Source organism: Hemitrygon akajei, chromosome 12, assembly GCF_048418815.1.
Source record: "Hemitrygon akajei chromosome 12, sHemAka1.3, whole genome shotgun sequence".
Lineage (NCBI taxonomy): Eukaryota > Metazoa > Chordata > Chondrichthyes > Myliobatiformes > Dasyatidae > Hemitrygon > Hemitrygon akajei.
In genome coordinates this window covers 4,592,216-4,610,220 of record NC_133135.1, presented here as the reverse complement: position 1 = coordinate 4,610,220, position 18,005 = coordinate 4,592,216, and the positions used below count along the sequence as shown (strand labels likewise).

General features: G+C 44.7%; 1 protein-coding gene across 4 annotated transcripts in view; it reads right to left on the bottom strand.

Moving 5' to 3' along the window:
* The window catches only part of LOC140736680 (uncharacterized), a 493,430-nt gene that overhangs the window by 363,994 nt on the left and 111,431 nt on the right, over positions 1-18,005 (bottom strand). For 3 of the 4 annotated variants that reach the window (XM_073062508.1, XM_073062505.1, XM_073062507.1), the window contains exons 6-9: positions 7,813-7,866; positions 5,708-5,761; positions 4,185-4,229; positions 2,717-2,770 (exon numbers count right to left, since the gene is read on the bottom strand). In XM_073062508.1, the coding sequence (XP_072918609.1) occupies positions 2,717-2,770; positions 4,185-4,229; positions 5,708-5,761; positions 7,813-7,866 (207 nt within the window). The remainder of the gene's footprint in view (positions 1-2,716; positions 2,771-4,184; positions 4,230-5,707; positions 5,762-7,812; positions 7,867-18,005) is intronic. The other variant, XM_073062506.1, reaches the window with a different exon arrangement.

Below are 18,005 nucleotides of genomic sequence, written 5' to 3'. Positions count from 1 at the left end.
CCTTGTCAAAGACCTTCTGAGAACACAACATCTAACGATTCTCCTTTGTCTAGCCTACTTCAAATAATTTCACCAGATTTGTCAAGCAAGATTTTCCCTTGAGGAAACCATGCTGACTACAGCCTAATTTATTATGTGTCATCAAGTGCTTCAAAACCACATCCTTAACAACTGACTCCAACATCTTCCCAACAATTGAGGTCAGACTAACTGCTGTATAAAATTTCCTTTCTTCTGCCTCTCTCCATTCTTGAAGTGTGGAGTGACATTTGTGATTTTTGAGTGCTCCAGAATCATGTCAGAATCCACTGATTCTTGAAAGATCATTACTAATGCCTCCACAATCTCTTCAGCCATCTCTTTCAGAACTCTGGGGTGTAGTCCATCTGTTCCAGGTGTCTTCCCTATCTTCAGACCTTTCAGTTTCCAAGAACCTTCTCACTGGTAATGGCAAAGTCACACAGATCTGACCCCTGATACTCTTGTAATTCTGGTAAACTGCTAGTGTCTTCCACCGTGAAGACTGATGCTAAACACTTCACACAAAATGCTGGTGGAACACAGCAGGCCAGGCAGCATCTATAAGGGGAAGCACTGTCGATGTTTCTCCGATCAACATCGGAGTTTGTTCTCCGAACTTCGGATGTTTTACTGCCGAAACGTTGACAGTGCTTCCCCTTATAGATGCTGCCTGGCCTGCTGTGTTCCACCAGCATTTTGTGTGTGTTGTTTGAATTTCCAGCATCTGCAGATTTCCTCGTGTTTGCTAAACACTTGTTCAGTTTGTCGGCCATTCCCTTGTCCTCCATTACTACCTCACCAGCATCATTGTCCAGCAGTCCAATATCCACTCTTAGTGAACACAAAGTATTCTGTAGATGCTGTGGTCAAGTCAACACGTACAAACAAGCTGGATGAACTCAGCAGGTCGGGCAGCATCCGTTGAAACAAGCAGTCAACGTTTCGGGCCGAGACCCTTTGTCAGGACTGAAGGAGGGGGCAGGGGCCCTGTAAAGAAGGTGGGGGGGGGGAGATGCAGATGAAAAACCAATCAGAGGAAAGATCAAGGGGTGGGGGGGAGGGGGAAGGTGCAGGTGAAAAACCAATCAGAGGAAAGATCAAGGGGTGGGGGGAGGGAAGCAGCCCCTTGGCATGAACTTCGAATTTTCTGGTAATTCCCTCCCCCTCCCTTCCCCCATCCCAGTTTCACTCTGTCTCCTCCTCCAGCTGCCTATCACCTCCCTCATGATTCTGGCTCCTTCTACTACCCATAGTGCTTTCCCCTTACATTTTTTCTTCACCTTTCCTGCCTATCCCCTCCTTGCTTCCCCTCCCCCATCCCTTGATCTTTCCCCTTACTGGTTTTTCACCTGGCACCCACCAGCCTTCTTCCCACCCTCCCCCCACCTTCGTTATAGGGCCGCTGCCCCCTCCCTCTTCAGTCCTGATGAAGGGTCTCGGCCCAAAACATTGACTGCTCTTTTCCACGGATGCTGCCCGACCTGCTGAGTTCCTCCAGCTTGTTTGTACGTGTCAATATCCACTCTTGCCTCTCACTTTATGTGTCTGAAGAAACTTTTGGCATCCTCTTTAATATTATTGGCTAGATTACCTTCATTTTCCATCTTTCCTTCTTAATTACCTTTTTGTTGGTTTTTCAAAGCTTCCCAATCCTCTAACTTCCCAGATTTTAACTCTATTATGTGCCCTCTCCCATTGCAAACATCCATGGTCGACCTCGACCAACAGAGGCCTCACAAATGTTATGGGTGTTCCAACCCAACAGTCTTTTTAGAGAAACTAATGGTATTATCAGAAGAATTGGTGAATTTTGAATATATTACAGGAAGGATGGGAAGCACATTCGCAATAGACCACACTCGGAGTATTGAGTTTAGTTCTGGTCACCTCACTACAGGAAGGATGTGGAAGCTTTAGAGAGGGTGTAGAGGAGATTCAGCAGGATTAGAGAGAATGTCTTATGATGATGGGTTGAGTGAGCTCGGGCTTTTCTCTCTAGAGTGAAGGAGGATGAGAGGTGACTTGATAGAGATGTACAAGATTATAAGAGGCATAGATAGAGTGGACATCCAGAGACTTTTTCCCAGACTAATAGAAGGGGACATAATTTTAAGGTGTTTGAACTAAAGTATGGGGTGAGGGACATCAGGGGCATTTTGTTTTAAACACAGAGAGTGGTGCGTGCGTGGATGCCGGGTGACGATAAAGGTAGATAGATTAAGGATGTTTAAAAGACTGTTAGGTCAGCACATGGATGATAGAAAAATAGTAGGAGTGAAGGGTTAGATTGATCTTAGAGTAGATTAAAAGTTCGGCATAACATTGTGGGTCAAAGGGCTTGTAATGTGATGTACTGTTCGATGTTCTATTTTACTTAGAGTTTGAGTTTGAACCTGCTGGTAACCTGACGCCACCCTCAGTGATGTGTGCTTGGAATGGTTGTGAAGAGGACCGAGAGGAAGGTCCGTATGAGATCGATGAATCATTGACCCAGATTCTCCCAAGTGGTCAGACAACATCTGTAGCATGAGAAGCGCATTAAGGTTTCCTCTTGGAAAACTTTGGTCAGGACTTCTGGCAGCTGGAACATTAACATATCCCACCCGCTGTTGGCAGCTGATTAACTCAGGGTGAACGGATTGGAGGTTAAACATTAATCCCACTGGAAAATCCAATCAATGTACAGTTACTGCACCTGCCTTCCAGGATAGCCCCGAGCTCCGGGATTCCCGTCCAAGCCAGCCGGACCCTGTAGAGTGAAGACACCAAACTTCAAACTCATGTTCAGATTTCAAAGTACAGTCACCTTCTTTCAGGCAGCCACAAAACAAAGAAACACAACAATGGAATCCACAAAAACCCCCGGACAGCGGCCGCTGAGCACTGAGCCGTCTCTGCAGCTGTCGACAGCTCCTCGGTGCTGAAATGGCTCCAGGGCTTGGCCCTCAGTCACCGGCCTCCTGGACTGGCTCAGCACTGAACTGGCTCACATTCGAGGACTCTGCAGTTCATGTTCTGTGTATTAATTGTTTACTTTTCTCACTGTTTGCACGATTTGTTCTTTTTTCTCCACATCAGCCATTACAACGGGCTAAGTTGTTAACATAATGGTATTACAAGAACAACACGAGCATGGATAAAGCAGAGGCTGATTGGCAGGAGGCAAAGAGTGAGGGGAGAGAGGGGGGGAGAGGGGAGAGAGGGGGGAGGGGAGAGGGGGCAGAGGGGGGAGAGAGATGGGGATATAGGGATGGTGGTGGAGTGATCATCGATTTCACTAACTTCTGGTAATTTCCCCCTCCCTCTCCCTTCTCCCTTTTACCATTGTCTATTCTGGTTCCTCCCTAACATCTTCTCCTCTTTGCTTGCCTATCACCTCCTTCTGGTGCCCCTCCTCCTTCCCTTTCCTCCATGGAGTACTCCCCTCCCCTATTAGATTGTTTTTCTTCAGCCCTCTACCTCTTCCACTTATGTCTCCTAATTTCTTACTTCATCCCACACCCCTACCCACCTTCCCCCTCAGCTGGTCTCACCTATCACCCTCTATTTTGTACTCTTCCCCCTCACCCTCTTCCTTTTCAGTCCCAGTGAAGGGTCTCAGCCTAAAACAACAACTGTTTATTCCCCTCCATAGGTGCTAGCTGACTTCCTGAGTTCCTCCAGCACGTTGTCTGCGTTGCTCTGGATTTCCAGCATTTGTAGAATCTCTTGTGTGAAACCTGGAGATGGGTGAATGGTAGTTCAGTAGAGGTTTCAGAGATGGATGGGATCGAAACACAGGGCAGGCCAAATAGGAACAGAGAGGAGTATGGTTGAGAGTTCAAAAGTTCAAAGTTGAAAGTAAATTTATTATGAACGTATGTCGCCATATAGACCCCGAAATTCATTTTCTTGCGGGCATTCACAGTAGAACAAAGGAATACAATAGAATCAATGAAAAATTACACACAGAGACTGACAAGCCACTAATATCCAAAAGACAAACCGTGTAAATGCAAAAAAAAAGATAAATAAAGAAAGAACGCTGAGAGCACGAGTCCCTGACAGTGAACCACAGGGGCTGTATTATCGAATAACTGCACACACTGGGAAGCAGCAACCACTCCCACAGCAGAATCACATTACAATGGCCATGCCAGCTCACAATGTAGGACAATGCGTACCTGCTTCCCCGGTGGACCTGGTAGACCTTGGAATCCTTTGGAACCCTGAGAGAAAAATACAAAGAGTTCAGCTTGCTGACCGGGATTGTAAGTCTTAACACACCCAGAGAGGCTACACAGCAGAATCAGCTCCAGAGTAACACACACAACATGGTGGAGGAACTAATCAAGTCACACAACACCAATGGAGGTTTCAAACTGAGACCCTTCATCAGGACTGGAGAGGAAGGGGGAAGATGGCAGGATAGAAGGTGGATGGATGGGAAGAACTACAAGCAGCCAGGTGATCGGTGAGACCAGCTGGGTGGGTATGATGAAATAAGAAGGTGGAAGGTGATAGGTAGAAAAGGTAAGGGGCTGGAGAAGAAGGAATCTGATAGGAGAGGAGAGTGGACTGTCAGAGAAAGGGAAGGAGGAGTGGCACCGGGGGGGGGGGGGGGGGTGGGGGGTGACAGGCAGGTGAGAGGCCAGAATGGGAAATTGAGAAAGACGGCATGTGGAGAGGAAAAATTACCAGAATATCAGCTATGAAGGTGCAGAGATAGCTTACTGGGCTTTCAGTTGAGTAAACCTAATCATTTCCCACCATGAAGCACAATTTTGTTTAAATATAAAAAGCACTTTTGCCTATATCAAAATTACAAACAGAACTAAATTAAATTCCCTCATTTTACTCTGTACAGACCATTAGACACAAGATCAGAATTAGGCCATTCTGCCCATCGAGTCTGCTCCACCATTCTATCATGTCTGATTTATTATCCCTATCAACCCCATTCTTCTGTCTTCTCCCTGTAGTCTCTCACACCCTGACTAATCAAGAAACTATCAAACTCCATTTTAAATATACCCAATGATTTGGCCTCCACAGCCAACAGTGGCAATGAATGCCACAGATTCACCACCCTCTGGCTAAAGAAATTCCTCCTCATCTCTGTTCTAAAGGGACTCTTCCACATCCACTACAGGGCTGACTGAATGTAAACCAGGATGGGCAATTGGCTCTGATGTGAACCTGCATCACAGTTGTGTCAAGCGTTAAGTTACGGAGTCAGACAGCTCTGAACAGGCACTTCAGCCTATGCCACGCCCTTGGGAAAGCAGACAGCATCTCATGGAACCTACCGAACATTGAAAGGCCTAGAAAGAGTGGATGTGGAGAGGATGTTTCCTCTAGCGGGGGTATCTAGGACCAGAGGACACAGTCTCAGAATGGAGGGACGAACATTTAGAACAGAGATGAGGAGCAATTTCTTTAGCCAGAGGGTGATGAATATGTGAAATTCACTGTGGTAGACGGCTGTGGAGGCCAAGTCACTGAGTATAGTTAAAGTGGAGGTTGATAGATTCTTGATGTCAGGGTGTCAAAGGTTATGGGAGAGAAGACAGGAGAATGGGATTGAGAGAGATAATAATTCAGCCATGATGAGATGGTGGAGCAGGTTTGATGGGCCAAATGGCCTCATTCTGCTCATATGTCTTATGGTCTGAATTTCTTCAAATTATAATAAGGAGACTTTTACCTTTTCCCCTGTAGGGCCGGATGGCCCAATTGGCCCAACAGGTCCTGGGTCACCCTAAGTGAGAGAGCAAAAGCACTTTAGAGAGATAATTGAGACAACAACAACAGAACTTTCCACATTTATCAAAAAGGATATTCAGTTACTGTTCTCTGCAGTAAGTGCAGTGAAGTGTGAGTAATTGGAGACCCCCACCATAGGTTAGGATAGGATTGATGGGCTGAACATCCTCCTTTACAGTTTCATAATTGACGGATCAACTCTAAGCTTCTCCATTCATTAACCCAAGGGATTTAGAATTAGAGGATGAAACAGTACAGTACGGGCTCTTTGGTCCACAAAGATGTGCCAACCCTTTAACCTACTCCAAGATCAACTTAACCCTTCCCTCCTGCATAGCCCTCTGTTCTTTTATCATCCCTGTGCCTATCTAAGAGTTTCTTAAATGTCCCTAATGTCTCCACCTCTACCACCACTCCCGGCAGTGTGTTCCACACACCCACCACCTATACTTTCCTCCAAAAAGTTGTCTACTCAATCCATGCCTCAACACCTTAATACCCCTCTATCAAGTCACCTTGATAGAGAGATTAAGGTTATTTGTTACATACACATCAGAGCATATCGTGTGTTGGAGCAGCTAGGGTGAGAAACCATGGTGCTTTGTGTAGATGGTGCACTCTGCAGCCTCTGTGGGCTGATGCTGGGGGGAGGGGATGTTTAAGGGGTACATGGGGTGCCGATCAAAGGGCAGTTTTGCCTTGGTTGGTATCAAATTCTAGATTTGCACTCACCCTGGTAAGAGGGCTCAGAATAGAGGGATGTCCATTTAGAACAGAGATGAGGAAAAATGTCTTTAGCCAGAGGCTGGTGAATGTGTGGAATTCATTGCCACTGACAGCAGTGGAGACCAAGTCATTGAGTATATTTACAGTGGAAGTTGATCATTTCTTGATTAGTCAGGGTGTCAAAAGTTACAGGGAGAGAGCAGGAGAAAGGGGTTGAGCGGGATAATAAATCAGCCATGATGGAATGGTGGGGCAGACTCGATGGGCCGAATGGCTTTATTCTGCTCTTATGTCTTATGGTCTTATGGTTTAAGTGGAGAGAGTCCATCATGCTTCTGACGTGTGCCCTGTTGATGGGAGACACAATTCATGGAGTTAGAAGGCCATTCATTCACATTATTCGATTTAAATAGTATTAATTCAGAGAGTGAGGAACTTCCTCCTGTAGGGAAACTTTTAAAGCTGTGGTCTCTAAATTAGTTAAGTGTGGTACTATGGGTCCAAGGATAGAAGTACTGTAGTTCTTTGGAGCTAAGATACAGAGATACTGCTTGGAAACTGGTCTTCAGCCTATTGAGTCCATGCTAACAATTACCCACCTATTGACACCAATTCTCCAACACTCATCCTCCCCACATTCCCAACAACACCCCCCCGATTCCACCCCTCACCCACACACTGGGGATAATTTTTGGAGGCCCATTAACCCACTGACCCACACGTCTTTGGGAAACAGCAGTGCCTGGGAGAAACCCACACTGTCAAATGGAGAACGTGCAAACTCCACATTGACAGCACTGCAGGCTGGGACGTGATCCAATCGGCAGACCGTGTAGGAGGAGGAGCTGAATGGGGGTGACCTTACCTGCTTTTCAATGATTCACTTCAAAGGAAATTCATTTGATTTCCCTCCCTCCACTACCGGTGCACATAGAGTACAGCTTCCACACAAACCCCCCTAAGACAGAACAATTACCACCCAGCTTCTCATGCAACAGGCAGACTGAGAGATAATGGAAGACAGCCACCACAACTGAGAAACATTGATGCCGGCTGGAGGTGGAGATGGAGTGTGAACAGGGGAATGAATCAAACCAACACGACATGCACGACATGAGGCCGAGGATATGACCAGCGTACAAACACTGCCCCATACACGGTTAGACTGCTCCCCTTTCCGATGCAAACAGTTGTTCTGGAAGAACTCATGGGCCAGTGAAACATGCAGACAACAGAGAGGGTGAGGGAGGGAGATGGTTGTGAAGGAGGCACGGGAATTCCAGAGACATGGAACACTGACAGCAACCTGTTCTTGTTTACCTGTTCTCCACTTGGTGCTTTAATGGGGAACAAGCCCGGTTCTCCTTTTGGACCCTGATGTAGGAATTACGGATTCACCAATACAATCAACACAGAAAGACTGAGAACAGCCCTCCCCGGAACTTACTATGGTCCTAAACAATGCTTTTACACTCTGATAATGACCACACTTGCATTAAATACTCATTAACTGCAGTAAAACAAACAGAAACATTAAAGTTCAAAGTTCAAATATCAAAGTTCAATGTAAATTCATCATCAAAGTACAACTACGTCACCATATACAACCCTGAGATACAATTTCTTGTGGGAATAGTCAATAAATCCAATAATCATAATAGAATCAAGGATCTCCCACCCCCAGGCCACACTCTTTTCTCACAGCTGCCATCAGGAAGAAGGTACAGGAGCCTCAGGACCCACACCATCAGATTCAAGAACAGTTATTAACCCTCAGTCATCAGGCTCTTGAACCAATGGGGATAACTTCACTTGCCCATCATTGAAATGTTCCCACAACCTATGGAATCACTTTCAAGGACTCTTTATCTCATGTTCTCGGTATGTATGGCTTATTTATTTATTATTGCTATTTCTTCTTTTTGTATTTGCACAGTTTGATGTCTTTGCATACTGGTTGAATGCCCAGTTGGGCAGTTTTTCACTGATTCTGTTATGGTTATTATTCTATAGATTTATTCAGTATGCCCATAAGAAAATGAATCTCAGGGTTCTATATAATGACATATATGTACTTTGATAATACAATTTACTTTGAACTTTGAAAAACTGCTCCAACTGGGCATAAACCAGTGTGCAAAAGACAACAACCAGTGCAAATAAAAAGAAAGAAAAAATAAATAAACAAGCAATAAATATTAAGAATACGAGATGACAGTGGTTGTGACATAGGTTGTGGGAACAGTTCAGTGATGGAAAAAGTGAAGTGAAATTGATTGTAGTTAACCCCTTTGGTTCCTGATGGTTGAGGGGTAATAACTGTTCCTGAACCTGGTGGTGTGGGTCCTGAGGCTCCTGTACCTCCTTACTGATGATTGAGGGGTAATAACTGTTCCTGAACCTGGTGGTGTGGGTCCTGAGGCTCCTGTACCTCCTTACTGATGATTGAGGGGTAATAACTGTTCCTGAACCTGGTGGTGTGGGTCCTGAGGCTCCTGTACCTCCTTACTGATGATTGAGGGGTAATAACTGTTCCTGAACCTGGTGGTGTGGGTCCTGAGGCTCCTGTACCTCCTTACTGATGATTGAGGGGTAATAACTGTTCCTGAACCTGGTGGTGTGAGTCCTGAGGCTCCTGTACCTCCTTACTGATGATTGAGGAGTAATAACTGTTCCTGAACCTGGTGGTGTGAGTCCTGAGGCTCCTGTACCTCCTTACTGATGATTGAGGGGTAATAACTGTTCCTGAACCTGGTGGTGTGAGTCCTGAGGCTCCTGTACCTCCTTACTGATGATTGAGGGGTAATAACTGTTCCTGAACCTGGTGGTGTGAGTCCTGAGGCTCCTGTACCTCCTTACTGATGATTGAGGGGTAATAACTGTTCCTGAACCTGGTGGTGTGGGTCCTGAGGCTCCTGTACCTCCTTCCTGCTGGGAGAGGGGTAATAACTGTTCCTGAACCTGGTGGTGTGGATCCTGAGGCTCCTGTACCTCCTTCCTGCTGGGAGAGGAGTAATAACTGTTCCTGAACCTGGTGGTGTGGGTCCTGAGGCTCCTGTACCTCCTTCCTGCTGGGAGAGGGGTAATAACTGTTCCTGAACCTGGTGGTGTGGATCCTGAGGCTCCTGTACCTCCTTCCTGCTGGGAGAGGGGTAATAACTGTTCCTGAACCTGGTGGTGTGGGTCCTGAGGCTCCTGTACCTCCTTCCTGCTGGGAGAGGGGTAATAACTGCTCCTGATCCTGGTGGTGTGGGTCCTGAGGCTCCTGTACCTTCTTCCTGCTGGGAGAGGGGTAATAACTGCTCCTGATCCTGGTGGTGTGGGTCCTGAGGCTCCTGTACCTCCTTCCTGCTGGGAGAGGAGTAATAACTGCTCCTGATCCTGTTGGAGTGGGTCCTGAGGCTCCTGTACCTTCTTCCCGATGGCAGCAGTGAGAAGAGCATGACTTGGGTGGTGGGATTCCCTGATGAATGCTGCTTTCCTGTAACAGCGCTTCATATAGATGTACTCAATGGTGGGGAGGGCTTTACCCATGGTGGACTGGGCCATGTCCACTACCTTTTGTATGAACTTATGTTCAAGGGTATTGGTGTTTCCATACCAGGCTGTGATGCAGCCAGTCAATCTATTCTCCCCCATATATCTATAGAAGTCTCTCAAAGTTTTAGATGTCATGCCAAATCTTCACAAGCTCCAAAGGAAGTAAGGATGTAATGCTGAGACTTTATAAGGCATTAGTCAGAACACACTTGGAATATTGTGAGCAGTTTTGAGCCCCATATCCAAGAAAAGATGAGCCAGCATTGGAGAGGGTCCACAGGAGGTTCACAAGAATGATTCCAGGAATGAAAGAGTTAACATATAAGACTGTTTGATGGCTCTGGGCCTGTACTCAATGGAGCTTAGAAGAACGAGGGGGATCTTGTTGAAGTCCTTTGAATATTGAAAGAACTAAATAAAGTGGCCGTGGAGAGGATATTGCCTAAAGTGGGTGAGTCTCGGACCAGAGGGCACAGCCTCTGAAATGAGGGATATCTTTGCAGAACAGAGATGAGAAAACAATTCTTAAGCCAGAGGGGGTTGAATCTGTGGAATTCATTGTCACGGACAGCTGTGGTGACCAACTCACTGGGTATATTTAAGGCGGAGGTTAACAAGAATGATTCTGAGAATGAATGAGCTAACATATGAGGAACGTTTGATGGCTCTGGGCCTGTATTTACTGGGGTCTAGAAGAATGAAGAATGATCTAGAAGATCTCACTGAAACCTATAAAATATTGAAAGGCGTAGATAGAGTAGAGATTGATAGATTCTTGATTAGTCATGGCATCATAGGTTATGTGAGGAAGGCAGGGGAATGTGGTTGAGAGGGATAATAGATCAGTCATAATGGAATGACAGAGCACACTTGATGGCCTAATTCTTCTCCTATGTCTTATGGTCTCTCCATAGATGCTGTCCGATCTGCTGTTCCTCCAGCATTTTGTGTGTGTTCCTCAAGATTCCCGGCATTTGCAGAAATTCTTGTGTTTGTGTATCCAATTCTGTTTTGTTTTCCCCAATGTGCTTGTGTTTGCAATGATCTGTCTGGATGACACACAAACAAACTGCACACGTGACAATCAACCAAATACCAATTCATCCACTTGGCCTGCACCCTTCTTTGCCTTGGTGATTCAAAGTGCTCATAAAGATACTTCTGACATGTTGTGAAAGTCTCTGTCTCCACCATCCCCTCAGGCAGTGCACTCCAGATTCCAAAGTCCTTCTGGGGAATAAAACTTTCCTCAGATCCTCGCTGAGCTCTTCATTCCTCACCCTAAACATATCGCCTCCAGCTTTAGACAGAGCTGTTCTCAGGAAGTTTCCAACAAGATTTCAAGATCAATTACTGTTACTCCAGATTTGATGCAGCACAAAAACAAAGACGGTAAGATATGGATCAATATAACTAAAAAACACAATAAATAAAAATATATAAGATAGCGCACACACACACACACACACACGCACGCACGCACGCACACACACACTCACTCACTCACTCACTCACTCACTCACTCACTCCTGTATGTCCGGTAAGTGAGTCACAGGATTGTCTGTATACAGGTGACTCTGACAGGAAATGATAAAGGATATCTGCCCCTCATTCTATTTATGCTTCTCAATTTATTGAAAGATTTGGCATGTTAGCAGTGAAAAAATGCCATGCAAAATATTTATTTTATTTATTTATTATCCTTATATAGTGTCAACATGGCTATTAAGATAATTGAATTAAATGAAAATGAGTTTTTGTTTCCAAACCGGACAGGAACAGCATGGTTGTTATCATCTGCTGAAAGAACTCTCGAGTCAAGCCAGGTCATCAAGTTGAGTCAAGCTTACTGTCAGTTAACAAAATAGCATGTATATAATGTATACACACTACATTATATGTTACGTGCTACATGTTATGGCTGCAACTCCTTGAAGACCGTGTTAGGGATCTGGAGTGGCATCTGGATGACCTTCAGCTTGTATGGAAGAGTGAGGAGATGATCGATCAGAGTTACAGGGAAGCAGTCACCCCAAAGTTGTAGCAGGCGAGTAGCTGGGTGACTGTCAGTAAAAATGAAAATGTGAATTTTGTGAATGTGAAATGAAAAAGTGGGAGGGTGAGGAGCCAGAGGTCGTGGTACATATAGGTACCAATGACATAGGTAGGAAAAAGGAAGAGGTCCTGAAAGGAGAATATAGGGAGTTAGGAAGGCAGTTGAGAAGAAGGACCACAAAGGTAGTAATCTCGGGATTATTGCCTGTGCCAAGCGACAGTGAGAGTAGGAATGGAATGAGGTGGAGGATAAATGCGTGGCTGAGGGATTGGAGCAGGGGGCAGGGATTCAAGTTTCTGGATCACTGGAACCTCTTTTGGGGCAGGTGCGACCTGTACAAAAAAGATGGGTTACACTTGAATCCGAGGGGGACCAATATCCTGGCGAGGAGATTTGCTAAGGCTACTGGGGAGACTTTAAACTAGAATGGTTGGGAGGTGGGAATCAATTTGAAGAGACTAGGAGAGAGGAGGTTAGTTCACAAATAGAGAAAGCTTGTAGACAGTGTGTGAGGGAGGATAGGCAGGTGATAGAGAAGGGGAGCACTCAGACCATCATTTTTAGAAGAGGTTACTAGGAAAGTTGACGAGGGTAAAGCAGTAGATGGTGTCTATTTGGACTTCAGTTAGGCCTTTGACAAGGTTCCACATGGAAGGTTAGTTAGGAAGGTTCAATCGTTAGGTATTAATATTGAAGTAGTAAAATGGATTCAACAGTGGCTGGATGGGAGATGCCAGAGAGTAATGGTGGATAACTGTTTGTCAGGTTGGAGGCCGGTGACTAGTGGTGTGCCTCAGGGATCTGTACTGGGTCCAATGTTGTTTGTCATATACATTAATGATCTGGATGATGGGGTGGTATGCAGTTACTAGTTACTATGCAGATGATACTAAGATAGGTGGCGTTGTAGATAATGAAGTAGGTTTTCAAAGCTTGGAGAGAGATTTAGGCCAGTTAGAAGAGTGGGCTGAACGATGGCAGATGGAGTTTAATGCTGATAAGTGTGAGGTGCTACATTTTGGTAGGAATAATCCAAATAGGACATACATGGTAAATGGTAGGGCATTGAAGAATGCAGTAGAACAGAGTGATCTAGGAATAATGGTGCATAGTTCCCTGAAGGTGGAATCAATCAGAGCATTGAGTATAGGAGTTGGGATGTAATGTTAAAATTGTACAAGGCATTGGTAAGGCCGAATTCGGAGTATTGTGTACAGTTCTGGTCACCGAATTATAGGAAAGATATCAACAAAATAGAGAGAGTACAGAGAAGATTTACTAGAATGTTACCTGGGTTTCAGCACCTAAGTTACAGGGAAAGGCTGAACAAGTTAGATCTTTATTCTTTGGAGCGTAGAAGGTTGAGGGGGGACTTGATAGAGTTATTTAAAATTATGAGGGGGATAGATAGAGTTGATGTGGATAGGCTTTTTCCATTGAGAGTAGGGGAGATTCAAACAAGAGGTCATGATTTGAGAGTTAGGGGACAAAAGTTTAAGGGTAACACAAGGGGGAATTTCTTTACTCAGAGAGTGGTTGCTGTGTGGAATGAGCTTCCAGTAGAAGTGGTAGAGGCAGGTTCAGTATTGTCATTTAAAGTAAAATTGGATAGGTATATGGACAGGAAAGGAATGGAGGGTTATGGGCTGAGTGCAGGTCAGTGGGACTAGGTGAGAGTAAGCGTCGGCACAGACTGGAAGGGCTGAGATGGCCTGTTTCCGTGCTGTAATTGTTATATGGTTATATAATTGACAGTTAGCACAGAACACCCCTGTGGACATTCCCCTCAAAAATAAGCATACCACTTTGTGGGAAATGCCACGGAGACCAGGTTACTGCCACTGACCATGGAGTGTGGTGCAGAGGGGCAAGAGGGAGAAGAGGGGAGCAATAGTGATAGAGGATGCAATAGGCAGGGAAACAGACAGGAGGTCCTGTGGATGTGAACGGGACACCCAGATGGCTTGTTGTCTCCCAGGTGCCAGGGTCAGGACATCTTGGATCACATCCATAATATTTTGGAGGGTGAGGGAGAGCAGCCAGATGAAAAGCACAGAGATCCTGAAAAAAGAATTTAGAGAGCTAGGTAAAAAGCTGAGAAACAGTACCTCCTGGGTAGTAATTTCTGGGTGGTGTGGCTTTGCTGGAAAAGAGTGGCGTCAAATCAGTGGAAAGATGTTGAATCCTTGTGGGTTGAGTTAAGAAACTGCAAGGGTAAAAGGACCCTGATGGCAGTTATGTACAGGCCTCCCAACACAAACTGGGATATGGACCACAGATTACAGCAGGAAATTAAAAAAGGCATGTCAAAATGACAATGTTATAATATTCATGGGAGATTATAACATGCAAGACAATTGGAAAAATCAGGTTGGTAATTTGATAGGGAGAAAGTAAAGTCTGACTTGGCAGTATTTTAGTGGAGTAAAGGAAATTACAATGGCCAGGTTAATTTGGAAGGAGCTGCTGGGAGGGATGACAGCAGAGCAGCAATGGTGAGAGTTTCTAGGGAAAATGAGGAAGGTGCAGGATAGATGTATCCCAAAAACAAGGAAATACTCAGATGGGAAAATGGTACAACCGTGGCTGACAAGAGAAGCAAAGCTAGTGTAAAAGCAAAGCAGAGGGTATACAACAAAGCAAAAGTTAGTGGGAAGACAGAGGGTTGGAAAGCTTTTAAAACCCTGCAGAGAGCAACTGAAAGATATCATAACAAGGAAAAAGATGAAATATGAAAGCAAGCTGGCAAACAATATCAAAGTGGATAGAAAAAGCTTTTTGAAGTCAGTGAAAAATAAAAGAAAGATGAAAGTGGACGTCGGACCACTAGAAAATGAGGCCAAAGAAATAAAAACGGGGGACAAGGAGACGGTAGATGAACTAAATGAGTATTTTGTATCGGTTTTCACTGTGGAAGACACTAGGAGTGTGCCGGATGTTGAAGGGTGTGAGGGAAGAGATGTGAGTGCTGTTACTATTACAAGGGAGAAGGTGCTCAAAAAGCTGAAAGACCTAAAGGTGGATAAGTATCCCAGGCCAGATGAACTGCACCCTGGAGTTCTGAAAGAGATAGCAGAAGAGATTGTGGAATCATTAGTAGTCATCTTTCAAAAGTCATTGGACTCTGGCATGATGCTGGAGGACTGCTAAATCACAAATGTCACTCCACTCTTTAAGAAAGGAGAAAGGCAGCAGAAAGGAAATTATTGACCAGTTAGCCTGACCTCAGTGGTTGGGAAGATGTTGGAGTCAATTGTTAAGGATGAGATTACGGAGTACACAGACTACACAGACTATCACAGACAAGATAGAACAAAGTCAGCATGATTTTCTTAAGGGAAAATCCTGCCTGACGAACCTGTTGGAATTCTTTGAGGAGATTACAAGTAGGATAGATAAAGGGGATGAAGTGGATGTTGTATATTTGGACTTTCAGAAGGTCTTTGACAAGGTGCCTCACATGAGGCTACTTACCAAGTTAAGAGCCCATGGTATTACAGGGAAGTTACTAACATGGTTAGAGCATTAGCTGATTGGTAGGAGATAGCGAGTGGGAATAAAAGGATCATTTTTTGGTTGGCTCCAGTGACTAGTGTTCCGCAGGGGTCGGTGTTGGGACCACTTCTTTTTATGTTGTATATAAATAATTTAGATGGTGGAATAGATGGCTTTGTTCCCAAGTTTGCAGATGATACAAAGATTGGGGAGGGTCAGGTAGTGTTCAGGAAACAGGTAGGCTGCAGAAAGATTAAGATAGGTTTGGAGAATGGGCAAGAAACTGGCAAATGAAATCTAACATTGGAAAATGCATGGTCATGCACTTTGGTAGAATAAATAAACGTGCAGACTATTTTCTGATTTTCCAATGCATCACTGACACCAGCCCACTAGCCATCAAGGACGTATATACAGAAAGGTGTCGGAAAAGAGCCAGTAACTTGAAGGATCCCACCCACCCTGCTGATGGACTGTTTGCCCCACTCCTATCAGGGAGGAGGCTATGTGGCATCCACGCCAGGTCCACCAGACTCAAAAACAGTTACTTTCCCCAAACAGTGAGGCTGATCAACATCTCCACCCACTAACCCACCCCTCCACACCCCCAACCACCACTACTTTATAACTTCCTGTCAGTCACCTTATGTACAGATACTCCTGTGCCTATTGCCACTCTATGAATATACAATCAATCTATGGAGGTAAGCTATCTAATGTATGTATAGTATATTTATTCTGTTTTTTATTGTGTTCTTTATCTTATTTTTTGTGTGCTGTACTGGACCGGAAGTAACAATTCCTTTGCTCTCCTTTATATGTGTCCTGGAATTTAAACAATCATTTAACAAAAACAATCTTGAAGTTTGAAAGCAAATTTCCATCAACCCGTTTGACCATTGTCGATGTCTGTGGGCATGAATCAGGATGTTGCGGCCTCAAACCCCAGCCTAGCGTCCAGGTACAGAATTATGACGTTAATTCATGACTGAGGGGCACCATCTGGTGTGAAGGGGCGACTGCACAGGATCGGAAAAAGCTGCAGAAAGTTGTAAACTCAGCCAGCACCCTCATGGGCACTAGCCTCCCCAGCATCCAGGACACCTTCAAAAGGTGATGCCTCAAAAAGGCACCAGCTATCATTAAGGAACCCAGGACATGCCCTCTTCTCATTGCTACCATCAAGGAGGAGGTACAAGAGCCTGAAGTCACACTCAACATTTCCGGAACAGCTTCTTCCCCTGCACCATCAGATTTCTGAATGGACAATGAACCCATAAACACCACCTCAGCAGTTTTCATCTCTTTTTGCATTACCTATTTAATTTAATGTCTATAAATCAAATAAGTGTGTAGATATCTATTTATATATTACTGTAATTTATAGTATTTATTACACTGTACTGCTGCCATAAAACAACAAATCTCACGACACACTCGAGGGATATTAAACCTGATTCTGATTCTCCCTGTGGGCTGTTTTGACACATCCTCATGTTAGATAAAAAATATTTCAGTGGGGTCTTGAATCGGGGGTCAAGTCTCTACATGTCTGGTCAGAGATCAAACAAATATTTTACAGTCGTAGAGTCATGGGGAGACAGACGGCAGAGACAGGCCCTTAAACCCGTTGAGTCTGTGCTGGCCACTAACCAGCCATTGACACTAATCTCACACTGATCCCATTCCATTCTCCCCACAATCCCATCAACTCACCCCAGATTCCACTCCCCACCCACACACAGGGGGTGTTCTACAGCAACCAATTAACCTACTGATCCACACGTCTTTGGGGTGTGGGAGGGAACTGGAGCACCCAGGGAAAATCCATGGGGTCATAGGGAGGATGTACAAACTTCACACAGATATCATCGGAGATCGGGATCAAACCTGGGTCTCTGGAGCACTAACTCCTGGACCACTGTGACATCGAGGATAAATCAGGTAGCTGATTGGGCAGATTCATCTTCCCAAAGGACATTAGTGGTCTCTAACAGAGTACTGAGAATGTTTATCCTTCTTGATCCTAGGTTTAACTTCACTTGCTGAATACCCTTCTTGACCGAGAAGGGATAACTTCACTCAACTTCACTCACCTCAGCAGTGAACTGTTCCCACAAACTATGGACTCCCTTTCAATGACTCTCCATCTTATGTTCTTGATGTTTATTGCTTATTTATTTATTATTATTGTTTTGATTGTTTTTTCATTTTGATTTATCCAGTTTGTTGTCTTTTGCACATTGGTTGCTTGTCTTTATTGTGTACGGTCTTTCATTGATTCTACTGTGTTTCATTGTATTTACTGTGAATGCCCACAAGAAGATGAATCTCCGTACATTATATGGTGACATATATGTACTTCAATAATACATTCACTTTGAACTTTAAGGTATCACTCCCTCCAGCAGAACCAGATTCT